The sequence below is a fragment of the Octopus sinensis genome, linkage group LG23, assembly GCF_006345805.1.
Source record: "Octopus sinensis linkage group LG23, ASM634580v1, whole genome shotgun sequence".
Classification (NCBI taxonomy): Eukaryota; Metazoa; Mollusca; class Cephalopoda; order Octopoda; family Octopodidae; genus Octopus; species Octopus sinensis.
The window spans coordinates 17,799,995-17,827,676 of NC_043019.1; the positions used below are offsets into that span (position 1 = coordinate 17,799,995).

The 27,682-nt window shown below is 39.6% G+C and overlaps 2 protein-coding genes and 1 non-coding gene across 3 annotated transcripts in view; 2 read left to right on the plus strand and 1 right to left on the minus strand.

The window, feature by feature from the left end:
- The window catches only part of LOC115223480 (monocarboxylate transporter 1), a 102,228-nt gene extending 99,310 nt beyond the window's left edge, over positions 1 to 2,918 (plus strand). The window contains exon 8 of the mRNA XM_036512419.1: positions 1,804 to 2,918. Within this exon, the coding sequence (XP_036368312.1) occupies positions 1,804 to 1,964 (161 nt within the window). The 3' untranslated portion in view covers positions 1,965 to 2,918. The remainder of the gene's footprint in view (positions 1 to 1,803) is intronic.
- An 8,210-nt stretch (positions 2,919 to 11,128) lies between these two features.
- On the minus strand, positions 11,129 to 11,731 carry LOC115223462 (tRNA 2'-phosphotransferase 1). The gene has a single exon (XM_029794050.2). It carries the CDS (start codon positions 11,729 to 11,731, stop codon positions 11,129 to 11,131), a length of 603 nt encoding a protein of 200 aa, XP_029649910.1.
- Positions 11,732 to 15,822: 4,091 nt separating this feature from the next.
- Trnal-aag lies at positions 15,823 to 15,908 on the plus strand. Its single transcript has one exon. It is a non-coding gene; the product is annotated as a tRNA-Leu (tRNA).
- Positions 15,909 to 27,682: the final 11,774 nt, after the last annotated feature.

Genomic DNA, 27,682 nt, shown 5'->3' on the forward strand with positions numbered 1-27,682 from the left:
TGAAACTATTGGTAGCTCACATCTTTATACTGTGTACATTAAATGATATTTATCTCTCACTGGATGGAATATTTTTTGTTGATCTTACCAATATATATATATATATATACATACATTCACAAACACACATACATACACACACAAGGGGTGTTGAAAAGTTCCTGGTACAGGAGGATCAGTTAATTTTGATTTTATTCAACATATTCCCTTCTCAGATTCACACATTTATTGTCCTTCAGTAGGCCTTCAGTTTTTCTAAGCCCTGCAAATGAACTTGGAGGGTTGGGCCTCCACCAGGCCTTTTGCAATACCCTTAAAGGAATTTCCGGCACCCCCTCTTATATATGTACACACACACACACACTCACACACAGAGGATAAAGAATAAAGACACCCCTTCGGTCATGAATGACCATGGGATTGCACCTAGAAAGTTACCCTGCCAGGCACAAGTCCGGGCAAGGTTGTTTATGGAAGGCTAGCAGTCACTCATGCATACCAGCCTCCCCTCTCCACACCACTGATGTTATCCAAGGGAAAGGCAAAGGGACTGATACAGCTTGGCACCAGTGATGTCACAACTCATTTCTACAGCTGAGTGAACTGGAGCAACATGAAATAAAGTGTCTTGCTCAAGAACACAACACACAGCCCGGTCTGGGAATTGAAATCACTACCTCGTGATTGTGAGCCCAACACTCAACAATGCACTTATATATATATATTTATATGTATATAGTTCTATATTTAAGAGATGAGGAATTATTTACATTATTCATATTTGATGGATATTTGTCCTCATCTTGTTTGTTGTTAACACAACATTCCGGCTGATATACCCTCCAGCCTTCTTCAGGTGTCTTGGGGAAATTTCGAACCTGGGTTCTCATTCCTAAGGTTGTCGTCGGCGTTGTTGTTGTTCAGGTCACTGCTTGGAATCGAACTCAGAATCTTGGGGTTAGTAGCCCTCACTCTTAATCACTATGCCATATGCCCATGGGCATATGGCATAGTGGTTAAGACACCTGAAGAAGGCTGGAGGGTATATCAGCCGAAACATGTTAACAACAAACAAGATGAGAACAAATATCCGTCGAATGTGAATAGCGTAAATAATTATATGTATATAGTTTGTTAGGCCAGTCCAGTTGTCTGTTACCCTTGAGTTTTCATGGGAGAGTGTTACTTTTTCTGAGAAATCCAAAGAGACATGTCACTAATGGTGGCAGAAGGGCCAAATATAGGGCTTCTATGTGTTTCCATGTTAACAACAACAATACTAATACAATCTGAACTTGTTTTATAATTGCCCTCAAGTGGTGGAAACCCCTATGCAGTAGGGCACCTGATCAACCTGAACAAGTTCAGATTGAGTTATTATCTCCGGATTTGGCCGATGCCAGTGCCACCTTGACTAGCTTCCCTGCCGGTGGCACGTAAAATGCACCAATCCGATCGTGCCGTTGCCAGCCTCACCTGGCACCTGTGCAGGTGGCACGTAAAAAGCACCCACTACACTCTTGGAGTGGTTGGCGTTAGGAAGGGCATCCAGCTGTAGAAACACTGCCAGATCAGACTGGAGCCTGGCGCAGCCTTCTGGCTTCCCAGATCCCCGGTCGAACCATCCAACCCATGCTAGCATGGAGAACGGATGTTAAACGATGATGATGATGATGATGATGATGATTGTTACTTAGTAATCTTGTTTGTGTGTGTATCATGGACATGAAATTGTTTTGAATTACTTATTTGTCAAATTTTCATTTTGTTTACACAATATTCTTTATTGTTTTCTATTTGCAGGTGAAGTTAGTTCTTTGACCGGTAGCTATGACTTCAGCTACTACTGTGGAGGTGTTGTTGGTGGTTTGGCCTTGATACCAATTTCAGTGTATATCTATTTTAATGGCTGGTCTCTGAAGTTGGACAAAGGCAACTCTTTGACAGAGGAAAGGGATGTTTAAAGAACCCAGCAATGTTGTTGCTACGCTTAAACCCATTTACTCAAACTGCCTGGTAACATCATTCATTAGATATAAACTGTGGGAGATAGTTTTCAAATCTGACAATCAAAATACATGCAAAATTCAAGTTGAATATCAGATAACCCGTGTCTGTCGGTAGCCCAGTTCTCAATAATTAGCTCTATAGAGCGACCTCTATATGCATATTTTGATAACTTGGTGCCAGTTCTTACTCAAATCCCATCTTATATAAGGAAAGTACAAATTAGATAATTTTGGTAGTTCTGAAAAGGTGGGATCATGGCTGGAATACTTTTCATTGTAAGTCTTTCCAAGCAAAGTTAACCTGGGGCTACACAACCATGTCTCAAAGAAATCTAAAGGTTTGTGCTGACAGGTGCTGCTCATATCCTTAGAAAAACCCTATCATTTTAATCCTTTTGTTACCAACCCAGCTGAAGCCGGCTCTGGTTTTGTTTTCAAATGCCTTGTTTTCGTAAGTTTTGGATTAAAATCTTCCACCAAACCTTAGTCACAATTTATGTTCCTAACACTAGCTTAATGATAACCAAGTTATTTTACTAAATTCTTTGTTATATTTAAAGTAATTGAAAGAAACACAGAACATCTCAAAATAAATTCAGTAATGAAAGGGTTAAATATTTGTGTTGCTATATATGGAGGTATTTCACTACTGTTCCACCACTTCCCCTCCCCAAGCTTTCATTTATATTTTAACATCTCTGAACCTTCACTTGCCCCAGGGTGCAGGGAGTGCCTCAGTAAATGATTACAACAAAAAAGTAAATAAAGGTGATACTAATAATAGTACTAGTTACAATTAGTAGGGATTACACCAGCAGCCACACGGGATTAACCAGCTCTCAAAGGATTAGAAATCTACTATCTCTATCACCAATATTTCTAATAATGGGGTTACACTAATTCCCACAGCATACACCACCTTTAAATCCACTCACAAGGCTTTGGTCGGCCTAGGGTTATAATAGAAGACACTTGACTTTATACCAAGTGTCAAAGGCTGAAGTATGACAAATATACAACTGACAGTTATTGCCAGTTGAGGGTAATGAGTAAATGGGAACTTCTACATGGTCATCTGGATAGCTAGAAATAGCAGCTAAATCTCTCTCAGTTCTAGCTTTCAAAATCAAGAAAGCTACATGGAACAATGTTGTTTCTGATGTCCAAGATTAGAATATGTTTGACCATAAGCCTGCTCAATTAGAGAAGTTAGTGTCTTGACCTTTGATACGGTAAGGTGATGACTCCATGCTACCTGCTGGTGAACTTGCAATGGTAGGTTGATCACCAGTTAAACTATTTCGTACGGCCAGCATTTAAGTTGTGTGTATGAATGTGTTTGCACGTGAGTGATTACATATTGTGTTGTTAATCTGTTACAAAATATCTTGAGAATGGCAGTGTGAAAACGGTTGTTATTATAGAAATATCTAAAATATATTCTGAATAAATAACTTATTTACTAAAAAAATATTGGATTTTTCTTTAATGCAGTCACTCTTCTTAGAGTCACGCTCTGTTTAGGTGTTAATGATAAGCAGAGAGAACATTTCTTGATCAAGAATTATTGCTTTATTCTAATATTTGTTATATTCAGGAGAAAGAAGAAAAGAAAAAGAAAATTGAAAATCAGGATGGAAGTATGCGTTTCTGGTTGGAATGTCCATGATTCTTGCACTGAAAGTGCCTGGTTAAGAGCCATATGATGATGATACACAATCATACACCTTGTCACTATATTATGCTACTAATTAGCATGTTACAGAGGATGTTTAAGAACTCAGGTGTGCATAAATAATCCCACCCTACAAACACTAAAACTGGGTGTAAAGTCACAAAATAAACTCCCAAAGCTAAGATAATCAGCGAAGAATCTATATTTATTGAGGAACAGGAATAGACTGATTGAAATTATTTGAAATTGAAGCTAATCTACAATATTATCCATGCAAAATGTCACCAATATTATTATCATTAACTGACTGGAAGTGTTATCATGGACATTGTTTTGTCTTGGTATAAAAGATGGACTACAGCAAATATTCTGCTCAATACCACAGATTTTCTTGTCAGTTGTTTGACCGTAAGAAGTAGTGGGGAGCATCATAGCCATGTGTTGAGAGGGATTATTTGGGGTTTGAATGATTCACCTCTGGAAACATGGGTGTTTTATTCAACATCCTAAAGCAACCCTTATTCAGGGACCTTTTGAGCAGGATGAGCTACTCGACCTGAAGAAAATTCTAACTGGGCCCCACCCGCAAGGTCATGTGCTGTTTATCTTGTTATGAGATCACCATGTTGCGCACATATGGTTGTGATGCATGTGCCTGGTGTACCCTTATCAGACGGGTAGTCATGATGGGTATACTGGGCTTCGTATATTTTACCCCAGTGTCACTTTGATGGCATGCAGTGTTCTCTCACTCAACAACAACAACAACAACAACAACAACAATAATAATAATAATAATAATAATAATAATATGGTTGAACTTTACATTTTGTCAAGCAAGAAAATATCAGAAATTCCTGAATGAGGACTTTTTAAATAATCAAATATAAATAGCAACATCATTCTCTAAATATAGACAAATATGTTGACTATGGTTTGTAATAAAAGCTAATGCTGTCTTGCTTTTTAATATAACAGACAGAATTGTTTGCAAGCTGGGCAAAATGGTTGGCAGCATTCTGAGTCGAAATTCCACTGAGGTTGACTTTGCTTTCATTCTTTCAGGGTTGATGAAATAAACACCAGGTTTGGACATTGGGGTTGATATAATCAACTTAACCACTCCCTTAAAATTGCTGGCCTTGTGCAAAAAATTTGAAACCAGTATTATCATGCTTCGCAGATTTAACATGTGGGACAAAATGCTTAGTGGTATTTTGTCCATCATTACATTGGGAGTTCAAATCCTGCTATGGTTGACTTTGCCTTCCATCCTTTCAGAGTCAATAAAATAAGACCCATTTGACCCATTTGTCAATCAACTTAACCCCAACCCTAAAGTTGCTGGCCTTGTACCAAAATTTGAAACCAATGTACAGTAATATACTCTCTCTCTTTTACTCTTTTACTTGTTTCACTTGTTTACTTGTTTACTGCGGCCATGCTGGGGCTTATTCTTTGTAATTCCAGTACTTATTCTATCGGTCTCTTTTGCCGAACTGCTAAGTGACGGGGACGTAAACACACCAGCATCGGTTGTCAAGCAATGCTAGGGGGATAAACACAGACACACAAACATATACACACACATATATATATATATATACATATATACGACAGGCTTCTTTCAGTTTCCGTTAGCCAAATCCACTCACAAGGCATTGGTCGGCCTGAGGCTATAGCAGAAGGCACTTGCCCAAGATACCACGCAGTGGGACTGAACCCGGAACCATGTGGTTGGTAAGCAAGCTACTTACCACACAGCCACTCCTGCATATGTTAATTATTGATATTTAGTTCATTAACCTCAGCAAGATAAAAAAAACAATTTTGGTTTAACAAGGCCACACCATTCTTCTTATCACAACAACGACCTCAATAACATACTTGTCACTGGACATTATCATCATGGATGGATCGGTCAACACTACTGACTTTAGTATTTGACTATTACCTCTGAAAGGGTGAAAGGCAAAGCTGACCTCAGCAGGATTTGAACTCAGAACAAAATCAGATGGAGAAAATACTGCAATGAATTTAGTCCGACTCTCAAACAAGTTTGCCAGTTCATCATCCCATTTCTGTTACTGATGATGATCCTTTTTACTGTAGGCATAAAGGCCTGAAATTTTGTGGAGAAGGGAACCAGTTGGTTACATTGACCCTGTCGTCCAACTGGTACTCATTTAAATGACCCTGAAAGGTAAAGTTGACTTTGACAGGATTTGAACTCAAAATGTAAAGACTAATGAAATGCTACTCAACACACAAGGCCCAGTGCCTAATTGGTATTTTATTGATCCTGAAGGGGTGAAATACCATAATCAACCTCAACAGGATTTGAACTCAGAATATAAAGCGGGAATAATAATAATAATGATAATAATAATATGTGCATTGTTTTGTCTTGGAGTAAAAGATGGGCTACAGCAAATATTCTGCTCAATACCACAGATTTGCTTGTCAGTTGTTTGACCTTAACCAGTTGAGCATGTCCCTTAGTGGCTGACGATCTGTCCATCTCTGATCATGAGCAGAAGTAGTGGGGGAGCATCATAGCCATGTGTTGAGAGGCATTCTTTGGGGTTTGAATAATTCACCTCTGGAAACATGGGTGGTTCGTTCAACATCCTTAAACAACCCTTATTCAGGGACCTTTTGAGCGGGGTGGGTTACTCGACCAGAAGAAAATTCTAACTGGGCCCCACCTGCAAGGTCATGTGCTATTTATCTTGATATGAGATCACTATGTCCCGCACATATAGTTGTGATGCATGTGCCTAGTGTACCCTTATCAGACAAGTAGTCATGATGGGTATGCTGGGCTTCGTATATTTTACCCCAGTGTCACTTTGATGGCATGCACTGCTCTCTCACTCAATAATAATAATAATAATAATAATACCTCAATAATAATAATCTATCTTCTATCTTCTATACCAGTGGTTATCAAAGTGGACAATATCGTTAGAAACCAGCTGAATTGTTTTTTGTTTTCCAGCCATTAGTTAATTCATTACAACAGCATAGCAATACGCACACTTGTTATACAGAGTTAAGAAGTTTCGATTATTTTAAAACCACATTATTCATAGTTGTTTATCAATCGAGTCATTATTTTGTTTTTCTTGTTTAATTGTAAAAAAAGCCCTGAAAAATGAACAAATGAAGCAGTTTTTAAAACAAACCAACACGAGGAGGTGGAACTGGTCAACATTTTCTCGTTCTTTTCGAAATTTCTTTTATTTAATAATCTTTATTTATTTATTTATTTATTTCACTTTTCCATAAACCATGTCTGCAACTGTGGAGGGAAATACAGAAAGGTACAAACAGTTACAAAACATAAAAGCCAAGTCTTGTGCCTTACCCAAAGAACGTGACTAGGGTGATGGAGCTCCTGAGGGAAAGTCTACAAAGAAAGAACAGAAACCATTCTCTGTTAAGTTGGAACTAGGTTTGGTCCAGATTTTCTTATTGTTGCTTTGGCTACAAGAACATGGCAGATTGGACTTCTTTGTGCTGTTGTGTTCGATGAGCTTCATTTCGCTAAATTCATTTCATTGCATCTCCAAAATATATTTTTCTTCGACATCCATCCTCCCCTGGGGAAGCTGTTCTTAACACTGGCAGGACCCTATACAGGATTTCAGGGAAACCTAAGTTTGGATCAGATTGGAACTGAATACCTATCGACAGTCCCAGTCAGTCAGTTGCGATTACTACCAGCTATATTAAGAAGTCTTCTGGTTCCGCTTGTTTACCAAAATAGTTGTGGAACTTCATCTTTCTCAATGGGCAGCACTTTTAGCTGCAAGCTTTGTGTTATTTGACAATGCCATCTTTGTGCAGTCTTGTTTCATCCTGATGGAAGACATACTTCTCTTCTTCATAGCATTGGCCCTGCTCTGTTTTCTAAACTTCCACCACATGCCTGAACAGGAATTTAATCTTCAGTGGTGGTTATGGTTGGCTATAACTGGGCTTTCATTGACATGTGCATTCAGCATCAAATATGTTGGTTTGATGACATTCATCCTTGTGCTGCTGTCAGTTTTTCAAAGACTATTGGTCAATGTTAGCAGATATTCTCAAATCTGATTTGTGCCTAGTTCAACATTTCTTTGCAGGCGTCTGTGTATAATTCCTGCATTCCTCTACATTGGAATATTCTTCATACATCTGAGCATTCTCACCAAAGTTGGACCCCACAATAATGTCACGACAAGTGCGTTTCAGGCTAGCCTTGAAGGTGGTTTGGTAGCACTGACCAAAGGCCAGCCACCAAATGTAGCTTACGGGTCACAAATCACATTGCGCTACAACAATAACGGTGCAGCTTATTCTGTCTCATCTGAAAAAGTTCTTCAAATTCTAAAAAAATTTTCTATTTTTGTTTTCACAATGAAACTTTGCATGAGGATGTGCAAAGCATTTTCAATGCACAAGTTTTATGCACATATAGGCGCAGGAGTGGCTGTGTGGTAAGTAGCTTGTTTACCAACCACATGGTTCCAGGTTCAGTCCCACTGCGTGGCACCTTGGGCAAGTGTCTTCTACTATAGCCTCAGGCCGACCAAAGCCTTGTGAGTGGATTTGGTAGACGGAAACTGAAAATAAAATCTTTTCTTGAACATTCGACTGGTTGTGTCTCTCTTTTCCTTCTGGCACTTGTGCTCATTCATACTTTTCACATTTATTGTAATCGACCGTGCAGTGTACTAAAGGAGCCATTCTCGTCACCTCTCCTTTGCATGGTCGTTTAAACACTCTTCTTCACCTGCTCCAAAGAAGGCAAGGTCGTTTCATCTGCAGAGAAGGTAATGGCCTCGGTTTGTTTGGAATGCAAAAGGCCTTGTGTTTTGTGACTATCTTCAGAATGTTCACAACATCAATGGCGAGTTCTTTGCCAAAAGGCTATCAAGACGAAATGCTCAGAGAAAACTGAGGAAGGGAGCCTTGTTTCATTAGGAGAATGCTTCAGCACACAATTCCTTGGTTTCAAAGGTTGCTGTGCGTGGCTGGCTTTGAACTGGTTGATCACCTTCCCTATGTTAGTGGTTTGGTTCCATCTGTTTCCCAACATAGACAAACACTCAGCTGGGCTCCAGTATCTCTGTGATGATGACATCTTATCTGCTGTTGATGACCATTTTGACCAACAGGACAGCTTCTTCACCAGTGCGATCCAAGCACTGCAACTACGGATGGAAGCGTGTGGACAGTAATGGGAACTATGATAGCAGTTACGATGATGCCAATTACACAGCTAAGCCAGAGAGCTGCTAGAATAGACCAAATAATCCCAGAACTATTCCATGAGAGAGTCTTGCTCAGCCTATGGACATTTCAGCCGACCCCCACAACAATAAACATTATTATTATTATACCTGCATTTGCATTAATATTAGCATTGAAAAAATCCACTTTTTTCGTAAAAAATAATGTCCCTTAGATTGCACCCACTAAGTAAATTTCGTTCCTGGGCCACAGTCAACAGTAACTTTCTCTTGCCACTAGCAAGCTGTAGTGGCAAATGATGGGCTATGAGGGTGTGGCTGTAACATCAAGACTAATTGATAGCAGTTACGATGATGCCAATTACACAGCTAAGCCAGAGAGCTGCTAGAATAGACCAAATAATCCCAGTGAGACACATACTTAATATGCTGTTACATGGTCCCCTTGCATTCAGGTCTCATTGATGAGCTGTTATTTTGGTGTAGATACCTGATTCTGTTGTTTGTAGAAATGACAGCATAGAGTTTGTTAAGGATAAAAATAAATGGATGCTATCAGGTCCCCGTGCAGCAACTGTTATTTCCTAATTGCTTACTCCTAGAAACTATGAAAAATAACTAATATTTCCTTCAGAAGTAAATAGGAAATAGTATTTATTGACCAAACACAAAAAAAAAAAAAAAAAAAATAGGAGTGGCTGTATGGTAAGTAGCTTGCTAACCAACCACATGGTTCCGGGTTCAGTCCCACTGCGTTGGCATCTTGGGCAAGTGTCTTCTGCTATAGCCCCGGGCCGACCAATGCCTTGTGAGTGGATTTGGTAGACGGAAACTGAAAGAAGCCTGTCGTATATATGTATATATATATATATGTATGTGTGTGTGTGTTTGTGTGTTTGTCCTCCTAGCATTGCTTGACAACCGATGCTGGTGTGTTTCCGTCCCGTCACTTAGCGGTTCGGCAAAAGAGGGTCCGATAGAATAAGTACTGGGCTTACAAAGAATAAGTCCCAGGGTCGATTTGCTCGACTAAAAGCGGTGCTCCAGCATGGCCGCAGTCAAATGACTGAAACAAGTAAAAGAGTAAAGAGTAAAGAGTGTAATCGAAGGTGCCACAGCTGGGATCATCTTATCTTTATTCTGATATATTGTATCTATGGTGACATTATTCTGCTTGTCATCTGTTTTTTATTCTCATTACTTTGGATTGTATATTGAAGCAGCTGTGGTTTCTATTTCTAGTTGGTCGACTGGACCACACGCTGAGTACCTCATTGAGACGATATCATATAAGTAATTTAAAAGGTTTATTAAGTGAAATGCATACAACTTGAAATTGAAACTAGGTCGCCTTCTGAGAACTCAGAAAAAAGTTCTGTTGGGCCCCACGAATCAAGGGAGCTAACTGGTGATGACTTAATGACATGCAAGAAGAAATAGAAAATAAAACGAACATTTCAATAAACAGTTATAATACTGTTAATACTCGAGTATAATACGCATTTCCCCCCAAAAATTTAAAGGTCAAAATCCCTAGTGTGTACTATATACGAGGTTAAAAATATTTTCTAATAAAGGCGGTGCTCCAGCATGGCCGCAGTGAAATGACTGAAACAAGTAAAAGTAAAAGTAAAGTAAGCAATGTCTCTATTTGCTGTCCGGCAATGTTTATTCAGACGCATTTTGTGATGTCGGGCACGAAAATACCCTAAGCTAAGCCTGAAAGCAATGAAGTCATAAAAGAATCATCCATAACTTGCAGTAAGCAACATTTATTAAAATAAAAGTATTAAAAACACAGAATAACATATAACAAAAACATTTTGCAAACATATTTATGTTTGACTTTTGGCAAAAATTTACAAAAATAAACAAATTTGGGAGAAAAAGGGGCGGGTCGAAAGTCTTTCCAACGAATGCAAACAACAACAAATAAATCGATTTAAAAAAAAAAGTAAAAAATTAATAGTATAAAAAGTGAAATTACTGTAAACTTTTTTCATTTTAGAAAAACATATAAGTATAATGAAATTAAGCACCCGAACAGCAAACCCTGCGTACATAAGAAAAGCGCTGCCTCGGAGGATGTCCAGTGACACACGCATGTTATTGTTCATTTAAAATTGTTGCACTTGGATGCATAACTATTGTAGACTCAGATCCTATCAGTCCCGATTCTTTATCAAATACGTAGATATAGACATCTACCAGGTCAACAAACTTCCTGTTCTTTTGTCAATAACTTTTTGGAAATATTTTGGCTTAATAAATCCATATTCATCTCCTTCAGTGAGTATTACTTTGTTTTCGGACAGGAAAAATTTCAGTCCGTCCCTTAAAGCCAAATTCAGATTCAAATAAATAATTATGTCAGAATATGGTGGCATGCCACTGATCACTCTGGGGTCACCTGGTTCCCCTATAGCGAAATGGATGTGCATTCTTCTCATTTTGCTCAGACCTTCTCGTGAGATAACACTCCACGCATGAGGACGGGTTCCATGAATTACGTTCGGGTAATTCCTTCCACTTAAAACTGGTTTCAAATTTAAATCACATACTTGAAGTGAATGGCCTTGATTTGCTCGAATCATTAATTCCCCGTCTTGCTTTTTTATGGAATATCTCTTTTTCTCGTCGTGATCCGCGATGTGTTTGATATCACTTGCTGTTAAATGCCTGAATTCTCTCATGCTTAGTAAATCGCTTACTTTAACAAACCCATTGCTATCGATATTGATGTTCATTTCTTTTGCTGAATGTCTTAACACGGTCACTAACCGTTTCGAGGTCTGTCTATCACCCATATTTTTGGTCCCTTTTCGTAACAGATGGTGAATAGGCGAAGAGGTTAGAAATGAATTTCGAGTAAACTCCGTCGAAAAGTGAAACTAAAGTTCTCGGAAGAAAGATTTTGTTTGCGTGAAACAAAAAGTTATCAGCTCAACACTGAAAAATAAGTAAAGATAAGACTTGATTTTTTTTTAACTTAGAAACCGAATGGGCAAGACTTCCACAGGTCCGCAACGTAAACCACCCTTAATTTTTTTCTTTTTTTTGTCACAAACGCCACTTTTCGGCGACGAGGAATAGAAATCTGGGCGATCTTTCGTCTCTAGTAGACCTTTCCGTCGAAATCTGCAAAAAAGTGAAACTAAAATTCTCTCGGAAGATCTAACAACAAGATTTGAGGAAAAAACATTAACAAAGGAACGAAAAAAATTAACACAAACGAAATTCTATGCAGTATTGGCAATTTATTGGTAAAAGAGGAGAATTTCCATTCGATTCTTTGGTAAAGAATCCGATGCGATTAAAGAACATTTTAGAGAACAGGTTCGCACTTTCGGTGATTACTCAAAGTTGTCCCTCGTTATAGAAACGTCCGGTAACTTGCTCTTGAAAGTTGAAAGGCTCCAAAACGTTGTATCGAAGCTTAAAACGTTTTTTTTTCCCTACATAAATATTATTTACATTTAAATATATTTCGTTTTGCCCTGTTATATACAAGCTGGCAGAGACGTTAGCACGCCGGACGAAGTGCTTCGCGGCATTTCGCCTGTCGCTACGTTCTGAGTTCAAATTCCGCCGAGGTCGACTTTGCCTTTCAGCCTTTCGGGGTCAATAAAATAATGACCAGTTACGCACTGGGGTCAATGTAATCGACTTAATCCCTTTGTCTGTCCTTGTTTGTCCCCTCTGTGTTTAACCCATGGTGGGTAGTAAAGAAATATATATATATATGTGTGCGCGAGTGTATGGGCAATAAACATTGTATTCGTTCAGTGGAATATTTTTAAATAAACGTATGACTGTTGTAAGGTTAAAATTCTAATTTTCGCTAAAAAAGATGATAAAGCCTATAAAAAACAAAAGCAATAAACAGCAATACGTTGATATAAAAATGTGTTCTAATTTGTAAATTCATATGAAATTTATTACCAACTTCAAATGTTGACTTTTCTTCAGCGAGAAAATAGTCAACGAGAGTTATGTCCCTCGATACACAATATCGGTATCTTTTTATTCATGATACGTTGAAATACCAGGTTTGATAAATAGCAAACCTTTTTCTTTTTTTTTTTTTGTTTTGGCTGAATTCTGATTTAAGCACTCCATATAAACCCTCACAACTTTTTTTTTATTATTTGGAACTTTCAGAAAACTTTTGCTTATTTGGCATTGCCCAAAACGTGAGGACTGGAATTTGGTAACTATCAGAATCGTTGTTTTTCTTATATTACATTTCGAATTAAACGGTGACTCTTCCGTGTCGCAAAGTAAGGCGTGTGTGTGTGTGTGTGTGTGTGTGTGTGTATCCAAAGTGCTTTTTAAAATGAAGTATATATGGATGTGTGGTAAGAAGCTTGCTTCTCAACCACATGGTTCTGGGTTCAGTCCCACTGCCCGGCACCTTGGGCAAGTGTCTTCTATTATGGCCACGGACCGACCCAAACCTTGTGAGTGGATATGATAGACGGAAACTGAAAGAAGCTCGTCGTATATATATATATATATATATATATATACGTTATGTGTATCTATATTTGTCCCCACTCCACCGCTTGACAACTGGTGTTGGTGTGTTTATGTCCCCGTAACTTAACGGTTCGGCAAAAGAGGCCGATAGGATATGTACCAGGCTTAAAAATAAGTACCGGGCTCGAAAAATTCAAGGCAGTGCCCCAGCATGGCCACAGTGTAATGACTGAAAAAAAAAAGAGTATATACATAGGATAAAGATCCTTCCCGAATCTTGTAGACTCAAAGGGTCGTTTTCATGGTTTCCATGATGTCTTTGTCACCCGCTCCACTCTGGACAGGGAGTCGGTATCTCACAGGATTACTCATTTTTGCCAACTGAGTGGACAGGAGCAAAGTGAAACGAAGTGTTTTTGCTCAAAAACACAACGTTCAGGGATCGGTTCAGGGATCGAATCGATAATCTTACGATCATAAGCCCAACACCCTAACCACAAAGCAATGCATCTTCACTTATATACATATATATATAATTTTTTCGTAATGAGATAAAAAGCCAAGGCAGTGTAGATTTTAGAACATTTATGAATATTTATAAATGTTCTAAAATCTACACTGCTTTGGGTTTTTTTAAAATCTCATTACGAAATTTTTTTTTTATATACACACGCTGATATAAGACCTAAGTTGGTCCCCTTATTCGCATAATCACCGAACCTGGAACTTATCCATAGCACTTATTCAGCATTACCTGACACCTTTGGGTCTCACTGACACCATTACCTCTCACAACCACCCTCTGTATATATATATATATATATATATATATTATATATATATATATATATATATATATATATGATGATGATATAGAAGCGATCACCTTCTGGCTAGAAAAATACCCAGAAGAGATCCAAGGACGCATTAACCACAGATTCATAATCGCAACACTCAAATTGATCATGCTGAACAACTATTTCAAATGTGGAATTGCAATGGGAACCCGGGCTGCTCCAGTGATTGCAAACCTTGAAATGGGTTACCTAGAACTCAAGTTATACCAATCATCACCAGAAAATTATGGCGCCTCATTTCATTGCTATTTAAGGGAGAACTGGAAGAGGTTTTTGGATGATTGCTTCATACTTTGGAAAGACAGCATGGACAAACTCCGCGATTTCAAAATAATGCTCAACAACATACACAGCAATATACAATTCACTATGGAACACAACAGTAACCAACTCCCTTTTCTAGACATCTTAATTAAAATAATTAACAATCACATAGAAACAGACATCTCTTATAAACCCACAGATTCTAAACAATACCTATTATTTAACTCATGCCACCCCAAACACATAAAAATTAATATACCTTTTAAATACTCTGTTGATGTTGAAATTCCAATGAAGGAGCCTTGGATCTAGGTTAGGCTCTTTCTCTATTGGCCAGAAATCATGAAATTAAACTGAATAATGACACATACATACATACATGCATGCAAACACACACACGCACACACACACACGTGCGTGTACATACATTCATAGATACATACGTACATACACCTATACATACATAATAGCGATGATTTCGTTTCGTTTCATAGCGTGAGATCAATTCAAGAGGATTTACTCGTACGCATCCTTACACACATACACACACGTTCTTTTATTTTGCACTAATGTACACACATCTGTATATACACACACATATCTATCTAAACCAGTGCTTTTCAAACTTTTTGCTGGAGCGGAACCCCAAGGAAACATTCCACTGGCTCGAGGAACCCCTGTGCAATAATTTAATAGTCTTATGCACACATATCTGCAAGGGGAGAATTAAAAATTACTGCCGATTTTAGCAGTTTTGTAACTTCTTGCGGAACCCCTGGACTGTACTGGCGGAACCCTAAGGTTCCGCGGAACCCTGGTTGAAAACCACTGATCTAAACATATCCTCATTGTTTTACTCTCATGCAACTCCATCAATCGCTTTCCAATTACGATCTTGTGTAATTGCTTTCTAGTGATATCTATTCATTCAGAATTTAGGGTATACACCCAACAAAAGAAAAATAAAGCTACAATATAACCCTATTGGGGTTTGTTCGTTCAGAATAATTTCTACATATCGTGATATGTTCGTTTACGTGTAATAATGTTACGATGAAGATACGTGTGTTGAACAGGTCTATGAAATATGGAAGAAATTGTTGTATACAGGGCCTAGGTGCACTACAACAAAGAAAAAAACCCCCGAAGCCATCACGTGTATTGTTGGTGGATTTCAGGAATCTTGGAACTTTTGAAGGATGTAGTTACTCGACAGCTAACGACTGATGCAGGTAGTTTATGCCATACTTCAACAATTCTGAGCATGAAAAACGGTTCCCGAAAGTCATGGATGCTGTGGTTTTTAGCGTGGCCGAGCGGTCTATGGCGCTGGTTTAAGGCACCAGTCTCTTCGGAGGCGTGGGTTCGAATCCCACCGCTGCCAATATACATTCTTAAAGGCGGCGAGCTGGCAGAAACGTTAGCACACCGGGCGAAATGCTTAGCGGTATTTCGTCTGCGTTACGTTGTGAGTTCAAATTCCGCCGAGGTCGACATTGCCTTTCATCCTTTCGGGGTTGATAAATTAAGTACCAGTTACGCACTGGGGTCGATGTAATCGACTTATTACCTATGTCTGTCCTTGTTTGTCCCCTCTGTGTTTAGCCCCTTGTGGGTAATAAAGAAATAGGTTTTTGATTTTGTAAGCAAGTTCACGACTGTTTGTCATGTGGAATTCAAAAAGGTGCCCAAAGTTGTTGTTGGAACGATAGTTGATAATCTTGTGGGTGTCTACCAGATCAGTTGCCAATTGTCTGAGCTTCAACGTGTCCATGATCAGGAAAGCAAGACTTTCAGAGTATGGTAGATGCCTGACGGCGGGTGTTCGTTTTGTTGCACGTTTCTGAACAGTTTTTAGTAGATTTATACGCTGAACAAGATAGGGGTTCCAGACAGGTGATGCAAATTCTAAGCGTAGTCATACCATTGTCATATACAGTTTTGAAGAGATAGCTGGGGAGCGGCTGATAAAAATCTCACTGAGTGATGCTAGGACACCCACAGCCATCCTGACAATCTTAAATATGTGGTCTGTGCAACGCAGATCGCTGTTTACAATAATACCCAACCCAGATCAGGTATAAATTGCAAATGATAGTTGATCACGGGTAGAGATAGTTATAGCAAGAAATACACAAAACAACCGGATGTATACTCTTTACTCTTTTACTCTTTCATTTGTTTCAGTCATTTGACTGCGGCCATGCTGGAACACCGTCTTTAGTCGAGCAACTCGACCCCGGGACTTATTCTTTGTAAGCCCAGTACTTATTCTATCGGTCTCTTTTACCGAACCGCTAAGTTACGGGGACGTAAACACACCAGCATCGGTTGTCAAGCAATGCTAGGGGGACAAACACACACACACACACACACACATATATCTATATACATATATATGACGGGCTTCTTTCAGTTTCCGTCTACCAAATCCACTCACAAGGCTTTGGTCGGGCCGAGGCTATAGCAGAAGACACTTGCCCAAGGTGCCACGCAGTGGGACTGAACCCGGAACCATGTGGTTGGTAAACAAGCTACTTACCACACAGCTACTCCTGCGCCTATATGTGTGTAGCAGATGTAAGATTGATAGAATCGAGAGCTTCTTTATGCCATCGCAATTGCGCTGGGCTGGCCATGTCGTCAGAACGAGTGACGAGAGAATACCCGAAGTCCTCATGTACAGCCAGCTTCATAGCAGGCGCAGGAATGTTGCCCGACTACGGCTGAGATATTAGAACAATTTGAAGAGTAACCTCTCCGCACTCAATATAGCTCACAACACCTTTGAGCAAACAGCCTTAGAGCATATCAAAATGGTATAAGAGTCCCTCAACCAGTATTAACAGGCTTAGGGGTGCAAGGTAAAGGAGAAAAAAGGCAGACGAAATACCTATTTCTTTATTACCCACAAGGGGCTAAACATAGAGGGGACAAACAAGGACAGACATAGGTATTAAGTCGATTACATCGACCCCAGTGCATAACTGGTACTTAATTTACCGACCCCGAAAGGATGAAAGGTAAAGTCGACCTTTGCGGAATTTGAACTCACAACGTAACGACAGACGAAATACCGCTAAGCATTTCATCCGACGTGCTAACGTTTCTGCCAGCTCGCCACCTTCAAAGGCTGCAAATATACCGCCCGCACCGACTCGCAATCCTCATATTCGCAACATCTGCGAGCTTCTTTGCAAATCTCAAATAAGCACTATGACCGACAAAGAAAGTGCAGGTTGTCCGACCTTTATACACCGAAACCGATGGCAGTGTCCATCATATATATATATATATATACATATATATATATATATATATATATATATTATATATATATATATATATATTATATATATATATATATATATATATATATATATCTAAATGGCGGTGCCCCAGCATGGCCACAGCTCGTGAGCTGAAACTAGATAAAATAAAATAAAAAAAAAATATATATATATATATATAAATACGCATACATACATACACACGCGCGCGCGCACACACACCGTGAAAGAAAAGGAGATAGATAGAGTGGGAGAGAGTGAGAGAACTATATAGATACAAAGATAAACAGACAGGCAGGCAGACAGATATTTAATACCCAGAGACATACATTGATACACAGGCAGCCAAACAAACAGATAGATGGAGAATGTAGTAATATCTGTCTATCTGTCTGTCTACCTGTCTATATATTTGTACATATCTAACACGAATCCTTAACCCAAACCCTTGTGACTCTTTGGGCGGTGATGACTGTGGGAAGAATACAAAACATTTTGTAGTAAGTAGTAGCACGTCAGGGAAAGTAATTATTGTTGTATTTAGGATTGGTCATTTTGCCAGTTTAGCCAATAAAAACACACGCACTATATATTTGGTGTTTACATTGCTTCAGCGCTATTTATTTTTTACATTAATCTTAATCTTATTTCGGCCAGAGTTCTTTCGTCACACTCCTGTGACCGCATCAGTGGTCCTTTGCTTTCTTCTTTCTTATTTGTGTGTCTCTCCTTACTAACCGTCAGCCATTTTGTATTTCTATTGTATGTGTCTTCATTTGCGCATATAGTGCGTGTGTTTTTATTGGCTAACTGGCAAAATGACCATTCCTAAATACAACAATATCTGTTTCAACACACGATTTCACATAAAAAATCTTGCAAAAGTAATGAAAGTAATTATATTAAGCGCACAAAACAGCATGAGATGTCGTCAGAGTTAAGCTATCGTTCGTCGCTAGGGGACGTAATAGTGGAGGCTTTTCTCCATTGATGTAAACGCATCATCTTCCCTGTTGTGATTGATGTTATCAGAAAAAATGTGTGAGAGAGAAACAGTGTTGAGAGGCAGCGGAGCTGAGCGTCAGAAAGTAGAGTTACGTGGGGAAATTGAGAATTCTCGCAATCACTAGAAAGATATTGGATCTTTTCGGTTTGAACGGCAGTTTTTAAAATAATTTCCACGTAACTAAACACTTTTAAACTTCGTATACTGGTAGAATGTGTTTATAAAACATCTTTTCCTCTTGGCTTTATTGAGAAAATTCTATAGTTTGTAAGATATTTGTTGTCCTTTTCAATTTCTGCAATTTCAACCAATCAATGAGGTGAAAACATTCTGTGCCGTATGAATATGTCCCGCGTTTAAGAAACAGATTGGGTTTAGTTACATTTCTGAAGAAAAAAAATACCCTTCCCCATCCCTAACCCTAACCCTAACTAACCGTAACCCTAAAACAGATTGAAATGCAATAGATCGATACTAGGGTCATAATTATGGGTGACAATTTCATATGGCACCGCTAGAAAAACTGCCGTTCTAAACGAAAAGATCCAAGATATTACCTACCCTGATCACATTTTTTCGGTACAGAACGATGTTACGAGAAACTGCAGTTTCGACTCTTCGACTGCAGAGGAAATAAATTGCTAAGCGGTAAGGAAAGAAAATGTATTGGTGAATACACAAAAGTGAACAAATGTCCATGTACACAGACACACAGACAACACACTACGTCGGAGTTGTTCCCCTTCGAGACCAAAGGAAAACGGTAATAATTGTTTTCCTTTCATGACGGGACCAAAACAACTTCTTTGCTTTGACGGTTGTCAATACGACGCCGATATAATCGTGTCTGCGAGACGAGGTGTGGGTGTAAGGTAGAGAAAACTACACGTGCAATTAGAATGGACTATGGAAGGAGAGTTCTTTGAGTCTTGTGGATGACCGCGAATATGAAAGACAAAATAATGAAATTTGCTACTCCCTATTTTTCCAGAACGGATAGACAGCAATATATATATATATATATATATATATAATATATATATATATATAGTTAGCTTATATATATATAAATAAAAGCTAACTATTTTCCCAATGCGATAACGTATTGTTATTCCCCTTCTGAGATAAACAAATAAAAAAAGTTAAATTACAAGAGAAAATCATATTCACACATTTATGGAGAGAGAGGTAGATATATATATATATATACTTTATTTAAAAGCAGCAGAAAATTCAACAAAACCTGTTACTCTGAGTTTCCCGTTCCCGTTCGTCGGACAGGGAACGTGAAACTCAGAGTAACAGGTTTTGTTGAATTTTCTGCTGCTTTTAAATAAAGTATATTACTCTACCTCTGGTATTTGAGTACTCTTTTTTCCACCTTGTTTCACATTTATGTGTTTACTCCGGTATATATATATATATATATATATATATATATATAGTGAGAGAGAGAGAGAGAGAGAGAGAGAGGAGAGAGAGAGAGAGAGAGAGAGGTTAAGAGAACATCTGAGGAGGAGATAAACTTATTCAGGTGTAAAGTGTAACTAAAAGTCTCGCAAACTCGTCAGCGTCCGCAAACATGAAAGAAATGGGAATGTTGCTTTCCTTGATTGAATTTTTCCCTATTAGAATGGCAATTAAAGTAGGCCGGAGTTACTTTCCCTTGCTAAGAGGGAAAAGAAACCGTTGACGGAGAGACATAGGAGTCTTTTCCCTTCCATTACGAAGGAAATGGATAAATACTACGAGTTGTTTCTCTTTATGTGGGTAAACTTAAAGATGAGAATGAACAAGTATCAGAAATCTTTTCTCCCTGCACGACCAGGGAAATTAATATGTAACAGCCATTCCCTTCAGCAAGTAACCCTTCCTTCCCCAACATATTACCTTGTATGTAACGGAAGTCCCGTGGATGACGGCAAACAGCGAAAGGATGAATCAAACGTTGCCCTTTTTCGAGACATTTCCCCGACCAGAATGACTGTTAACGTAATGTCTAGTTCCATTTTATCACCGTCGTCGTCCTATGACAGACACTGCATTTGGTTGATGACACTACACCGAAATGTAATAAGATCTGGTCATCAAATCTAAGACTTCAAACTTGAAATCTTCAAAGCCACAGTCGAACCAATTCCACTATATGGCTCAGAAACCTGGATGTTATCAAAGAAGCTTGAGAAGCAGCCATTATTTTCCCATGGATACCATTGATTCCTATTTTATTCGACTGGACATCCATAGCCATTCGATGTAAATGAAAAAAAAATCTTACTGTATTTTTAATATTTGAATATTATTAGGAAGGCGCATGGCTTAATGGTTAGAGCGTCGGGTTCACAATCATGAGGTAGTGGGTTCTATTCTCGGTCCGAGCTGTACGCTGTGCTCTTGAGCAAGTCACTTTACTTCACATTGCTCCAGTTCACTCAGCTGTAGAAATGAGTTGTCACGTCACTGGTGCCAAGCTGTATCGGCCCCTTTGCCTTTCCCTTGGATAACATTAGTGGCGTGGAGAAAGAAGGCTGGTATGCATGGGCGACTGCTGGTCTTATATAAACAACCTTACCCGGACTTGTGCCTCGGAGGGGAACTTTCTAAGTACAATCCCGTGGTCGTTCATGTGACCGAATGGGTCTTTACTCTTTATTATTAGGAATTTTTTTTAAAATATCAAAATATTTTGTGTATTGTAAGAGAAACTGACACTCAGTCAGTCACTATGACGAAGGTCCCAGCTGATCCGACCAACGGAACTCGTGAAATTAAAGTGAAAGTGGTCGAGTACACCACAGACACGTGTGCCCTTAACGTAGTTCTCGGAGATTCAGCGTGCCACACCGAGTGTGACAAGGCTGACCCTTCGAAACACAGGTGCTGCCCAATTTTGCCAGCTGAGTGGACTGAAGCAGCATGAGATGAAGGTTACAAGGCGCAGCCAAGTATCGAACTCGCGACCCAACGATCGTAAACCGAATACTCCTAATCACTAAGCCATGCACCTTACACGAACTGTAACCGACTTATTGTACACAAATATAGGTTTCAAATTTTGGCACCAGGCCAGCAAGTTCTGGGGAAGGAGTAAGTCTTTTTACACATGCCACTGGACAGATAAACGGATTAAGTCGATTAGATCGACCCCAGTATTCAACTGGTACTTATTTTATTGACCTCGAAAGGATGAAAGGCAAAGTCGACCTCGGCGGAATTTGAACTAAGAACATAAAGACGGACGAAATATCGCTAAGCATTTTGTCCGGCGCTGTAACGATTCAGCCAATCTTATATGGACCCCTCACACTCAGCCCACCCAAGGGCCATGTGAACCCCCAGTTGAGAACAACTGCTACAGATAATGCTTCCTGGAACACGACCTTAATAGCGTTACACATAGTATATATATTGAGGTTCATAACGCAAACGTTGCTCCAGTTCCACTCAGCTGTAGAAATGAGTTGTGACGTCACTGGTGCCAAGCTGTATCGGCCCCTTTGTCTTTCCCTTGGATAACCTCAGTGACGTGGAGAGGGGAGGCCGGTATGCATGGGCGACTGCTGGCCTTCCACAAACCATCTTGCCCTGACTTGTGCATCGGAGGGTAACTTTCTAGGTGCAGTCCCATGGTCATTCATGACCGAAGGGGGTCTCCTCCTCCTCATTAAGTATAAGTACAGCATTTACCATGGAAATCAGACAATTTGAGGATGCTGACGGAGGTGGAGGAGAAAGACTGAACTGAATGATTGGATCTTATCCACTGATTTTTTGCCCTTTCCTCACTTTCATCTGCACTTTCCTCACTTTCATCTGCAGGAATTTTCGATGAAAACAACAATAAGATCTGTTTCATCCTTACCTTCAGAGTGCTTCTGAAATGAGTTAGGCAAGTGTCATTAAATAGCACCGTCGCACGCCCAGCTGCAACATTTTCTGGGTGGTTTTCTTGTTTTTTTGGATAAAATCTGAGAGTTTCTTCCAGCATTTCCTTTATCGCACTGGTAGTGATAACCTTCTCCGTCTCCCCCGCGTCCCCTATTTCCTGCCAAATCTCCGTGTACTGTTGCGCCTGTAGCTTCTTTAACTCTTCTGCTGTCAGTTCCTCAGAGTGCTCCTCGATGAGCTCATTGATGTTACCTTCATCCACATCAAGGCCCAAGCACTTGCCGAAGGATACAATCTCCTTGTGTCTTTCAAAGTCTGTTTTAGACACATCATCAAGCCACAACTTCTTCCACGCAGAGGTCAAGGCCATATCGATAACTCTGAGGCATATCACGATGTTGTAGTGGTCCTTCCAGAACTCTCGAAGGGTGAGGTTTGTGCTCTCCGTCTCCTCAAAGCAGCAGCGGAACAGGTGCTTGGTATAAGAACTTCTTGATCTGCAGGGTAGGGGTCGTGTCGGGTGGAAGGTAGAGAACCTTTAAAACTTGAACCCTTCGAGGATGTCATCTTCGAGGTTAGGTGAGTGAGCAGATACATTGTCCAGGATGAGAAGGGCTTGCAGGGGTAGATTATTTTCCTGGAGATATTTCTTAACGTCAGAACCAAAGACTAAATTCCCCCACTCCACAAAGACCTGCCTGGTGACCCACTCCCTTGGACTTGTCCTCCACATAACCAACAGTTTTTCTTTCAAAATCGTATGTGACTTAAAGGCTCCGGGATTTTCCGAACGATAACGAGCAGCAGCGGCTTAACCTTGCAGTCGCCGCTCGCATTGGCGCACATGGGTTTGTGGCCAGGCATCCTCTTCTCCTCTGCCGTTATATAAGTCCTCCTTAGTATCTTCTTCCACCAAAGTCCTGTCTCGTCACAGTTGAAGACTTGCTGACGGATGTATCCTCCGGCTGCTATAATTTCGGCAAAAGTTTTGAGGTAATCCTCAGCTGCCTCCATGTCCGCTCTCGCTGCCTGACACGAGGATGAAGTGAATACCAGTCTTGGGCTCAAATCTTACTGATGTGAACTTTTCCATTCATCCTCCATGGATCGATAAAAGAAAGTACAAAATCAAGTACTGGGGCGATTTATTAACCATCTGCTTATATTGGCTTCAAATTTTTGGATCAAGGCCCAGCAATTTCGAGGGAGGGTCAAGTGGATTATACCGACTCCAGTGTTTAAATGGTACTTATCTTATGGACCTCGACCGGATGAACTGTAAAGTCGACCTCGGTGTAATTTGAACTCAGAACGTAAAGACGCATCGTTAAGCAGTTTGCCTGATTTACTCTTTTACTCTTTTACTTGTTTCAGTCATTTGACTGTGCCCATGCTGGAGCACCGTCTTTAGCCGAGCAAATCGATCCCAGGACTTATTCTTTGTAAGTCTAGTACTTATTCTATCGGTCTCTTTTGCCGAATGGCTAAGTTAAGGGGTCGTAAACACACCAGCATCGGTTGTCAAGCACAAACATACACACACACACACACACACACACACACACACACACACACACACAACACACACACACACACTCATATGTATATATATATATATATTAACATATATACGACGGGCTTCTTTCAGTTTCCGTCTACCAAATCCACTCACAAGGCTTTGGTCGGCCCGAGGCTATAGTAGAAGACATTTGTCCAAGATGCCACGCAGTGGGACTGAACCCGGAACGATGTGGTTGGTAATCAAGCTACTTACCACACAGCCACTCCTCCTGATTTGCTGACGATTCTGCGAACTCATCGCCTTGTCTTCTGCCTATATTAAACAATTAAGCTTAACAGATGTAATCTCCAGGGATACAGGCATCCAGCAACAGGATAGTTGGAGCAGCGGAAAATGCCTTGTGGTATTTAGTTATGGCTCTTTACGCCCTGAGTTCAAATTCTACCGGGATAGATAAAATAGTAATGCCAAGTATAATCAACTCTACTCTTCTTACACATTTCAGACTTTGTCTCTGTTTGGATGTTAGGATTCATGTCCCCTCTGTGTTTAGCCCCTTGTGGGTAGTAAAGAAATATATTATCGTTGTTGGACATCTTCCTTACAGAGCATTTTCATTCATACAGATGGTTGCTTTTAGGGTCTGAGCTAATTGCTTGTTTCTGATGGTTTAAAGCCAAATTTTAGGAACGGTTTATTTCAAAACTTAAATCTTTTCCAGAGTGTATCATTAGAAGGTTTCTAAGATGCTTGAAAATCAAATGTGATTTAAAATGATAAACCAACTCTAGAACTGAGACGCTTTTAACACCGTAAAAGTACGAAATAATTAGGGCCGCACCGAACGACAAATCTGTACAATAACAAATAATATATTGGGCCTTGTGCTCAGAGTAGAAAGGAATAGCAAATAATATATAATAAACTTTGATTTTCCATGCTTGATATTTTCCGTATGTGATGAAACTGTGTGGAAAATAACCTGATATCGTGATTTGAATAAATTAAGCAGGCTCTCCGTCGGTTACGACGACGAGGGTTACTGCTGAGCCGGTCAAACAGAACAGCCTGCTTGTGAATTTAACGTGGCTGAGTATTCCACGGACACGCGTAGTTCTCAGAGTGTGACAAGGCTGGACCTTTTAATTACAGGTACTACTAATTTTTACCAGCTGAATGAACTGCAGCAAAGTGAAATATAGTCTCTTGTTCAAAAATACAACGCGAAGCCAAAAATCGAACTCCCGACCTTATTAACGCGAACTGAATACTCTAACCGCCAAGTCACGCGCTTTCATAAATTTCGGATCAAGATGCTGACATCATCGAGTAGCATGGCAACAACTTTCTCAAGAGCTGCGAAAATATATGTTAACGCAAAATGCCAACCAGTGTTACAACAACTTTCTTAAGAACATCAACAAATTTTAGAACAAGAAGCTGAAAACACAATTAATCGTCAAAACTGACAAAGAAGGATTTTGAATGCTGCAAGACCGAATGATGTAGACTCAGTGCCAGAAATAGCTGTCAATTTATCCGGTATAGGCTTAATGGATGTGAGAAATGAAATGTAACGCATTAATGTCGTGGGAGAGCGCACCGGATGAATCTTTGGCCTATCCTAATTTTGGTACTTGTTGTAAATCCGGTGCAATCAATATCGTAGAAGCACCAGATTTATCTAATGTACTACATAAATCGTTCATACTTGATTCACTTACGACAAAATATTTCAAGAAAAACATTCGCTGGTTCAATAGTGTTATTGTCAAGTGTTGCACAAAAGCAAACAAATGATGCTACAGTTGCTGGAGGTCTTTCCACTTACAGAATTCCTAGAGTTGTTTACAGATTTGTTTTTAGGACACCAAGAAATGCTGTTACAGATGCGCCATCTTGTCTGCAAACTTCTACGATTTTCATGAACAAATCCATCAGCAAATGGCAGATAAAGGAAGAGAAAATAATTGATGCTGTTATTTTCCGTACGCTTCATTCTGCTACAAATATTCCACGGTTATTGGCATTAGCAACAGGTCTGAAAAAAGAAATAATTCACATGCTGGAGAACTACCTATTGCTTTACTACCCACAAGGGTAGTAAAGAGAGAACAAACAAGGACAGACAAACGGATTAAGTCGATTATATCGACCCCAGTGCGTAACTGGTACTTATTTAATCGACCCCGAAAGGATGAAAGGCAAAGTCGACCTCGGCGGAATTTGAACTCAGAACGTAGCGGCAGACGAAATACCGCTAGGCATTTCGCCTGGTGTGCTAACGTTTCTGCCAGCTCGGTGCCTCACATGTTGGAGAACTACCACCCAACTCCATGCTAGAGGCTGATGTATAAAACACATTCAGTCTATCTGAATCTATTCCGCCAGGGACACTAGTTCAGCAGTTCTAAAGTTAGGGATAGCGAGTACATAAAAAGAAAGGCGCATAGACACATACCAAGCAATTTTTAATTCATTTCTCTTATATTATGCAAAAATATTTCATTAATTATGAAATTATGAATAGGCGTAGGTGTGGCTGTGTGGTAAGTAGCTTGTTTACCAACCACATGGTTCCTGGTTCAGTCCCACTGCGTGGCACCTTGGGCAAGTGTCTTCTACTATAGCATCGGCTCGACTAAAGCCTTGTGAGTGGATTTGGTAGACGGAAACTGAAAGAAGCCCGTCGTATATATATATATATATATATATATATATGTGTGTGTGTGTGTGTGTGTGTGTATATGTTTGTGTGTCTGTGTTTATCTCCCCAACATCACTTGACAACCGATGCTGGTGTGTTTACGTCACCGTAACATAGTGGTTCGGCAAAAGAGACCAATAGAATAAGTACTAGGCTTACAAAGAATAAGTCCTGGGGTCGATTTGCTCGACTAAAAGGCGGTGCTCCAGCATGGTCACAGTCAAATGACTGAAACAAGTAAAAGAGTAATTATAATATACGTAATTGTATTCTACGTTCATTACTCTCGTGTTTCAGTCTCGATGTCATTATATATGAAACTTACGACCACTGATATTGGTGTGATGTGGAAAAGATGAAACTGCGCGGGATCGTCCAGGGTGGAGAGGTTATAACATCAAGATTCGTTTTGTTCTTCAGATGTCAGCGGCTACCAACACTTCACAGAAGATTGAGCAGACAGTTCACAAATATATTAATGACTTCTAGAAAGTTCTTCCAATGTCACGTGATTAACAAAAATACAAAAGGGAGAAAAAAAAAGAGATTCGATTTTTATTGCACAAGGGAACTAAAGAGTTTTGAAAAATGTTGAAAAGGCACCAATTTTGAAAAACCTGCTCGTGGGGAGCGGTCGCTGCCCTTGTCCCACTAAAAGCTACGCCTCTGCTGTGGTTGTTCAATATCAACACAATTGAAGAAGCAGTTGAGAAAAAAAAACCCTTTCAGGACAAGTAACAATACT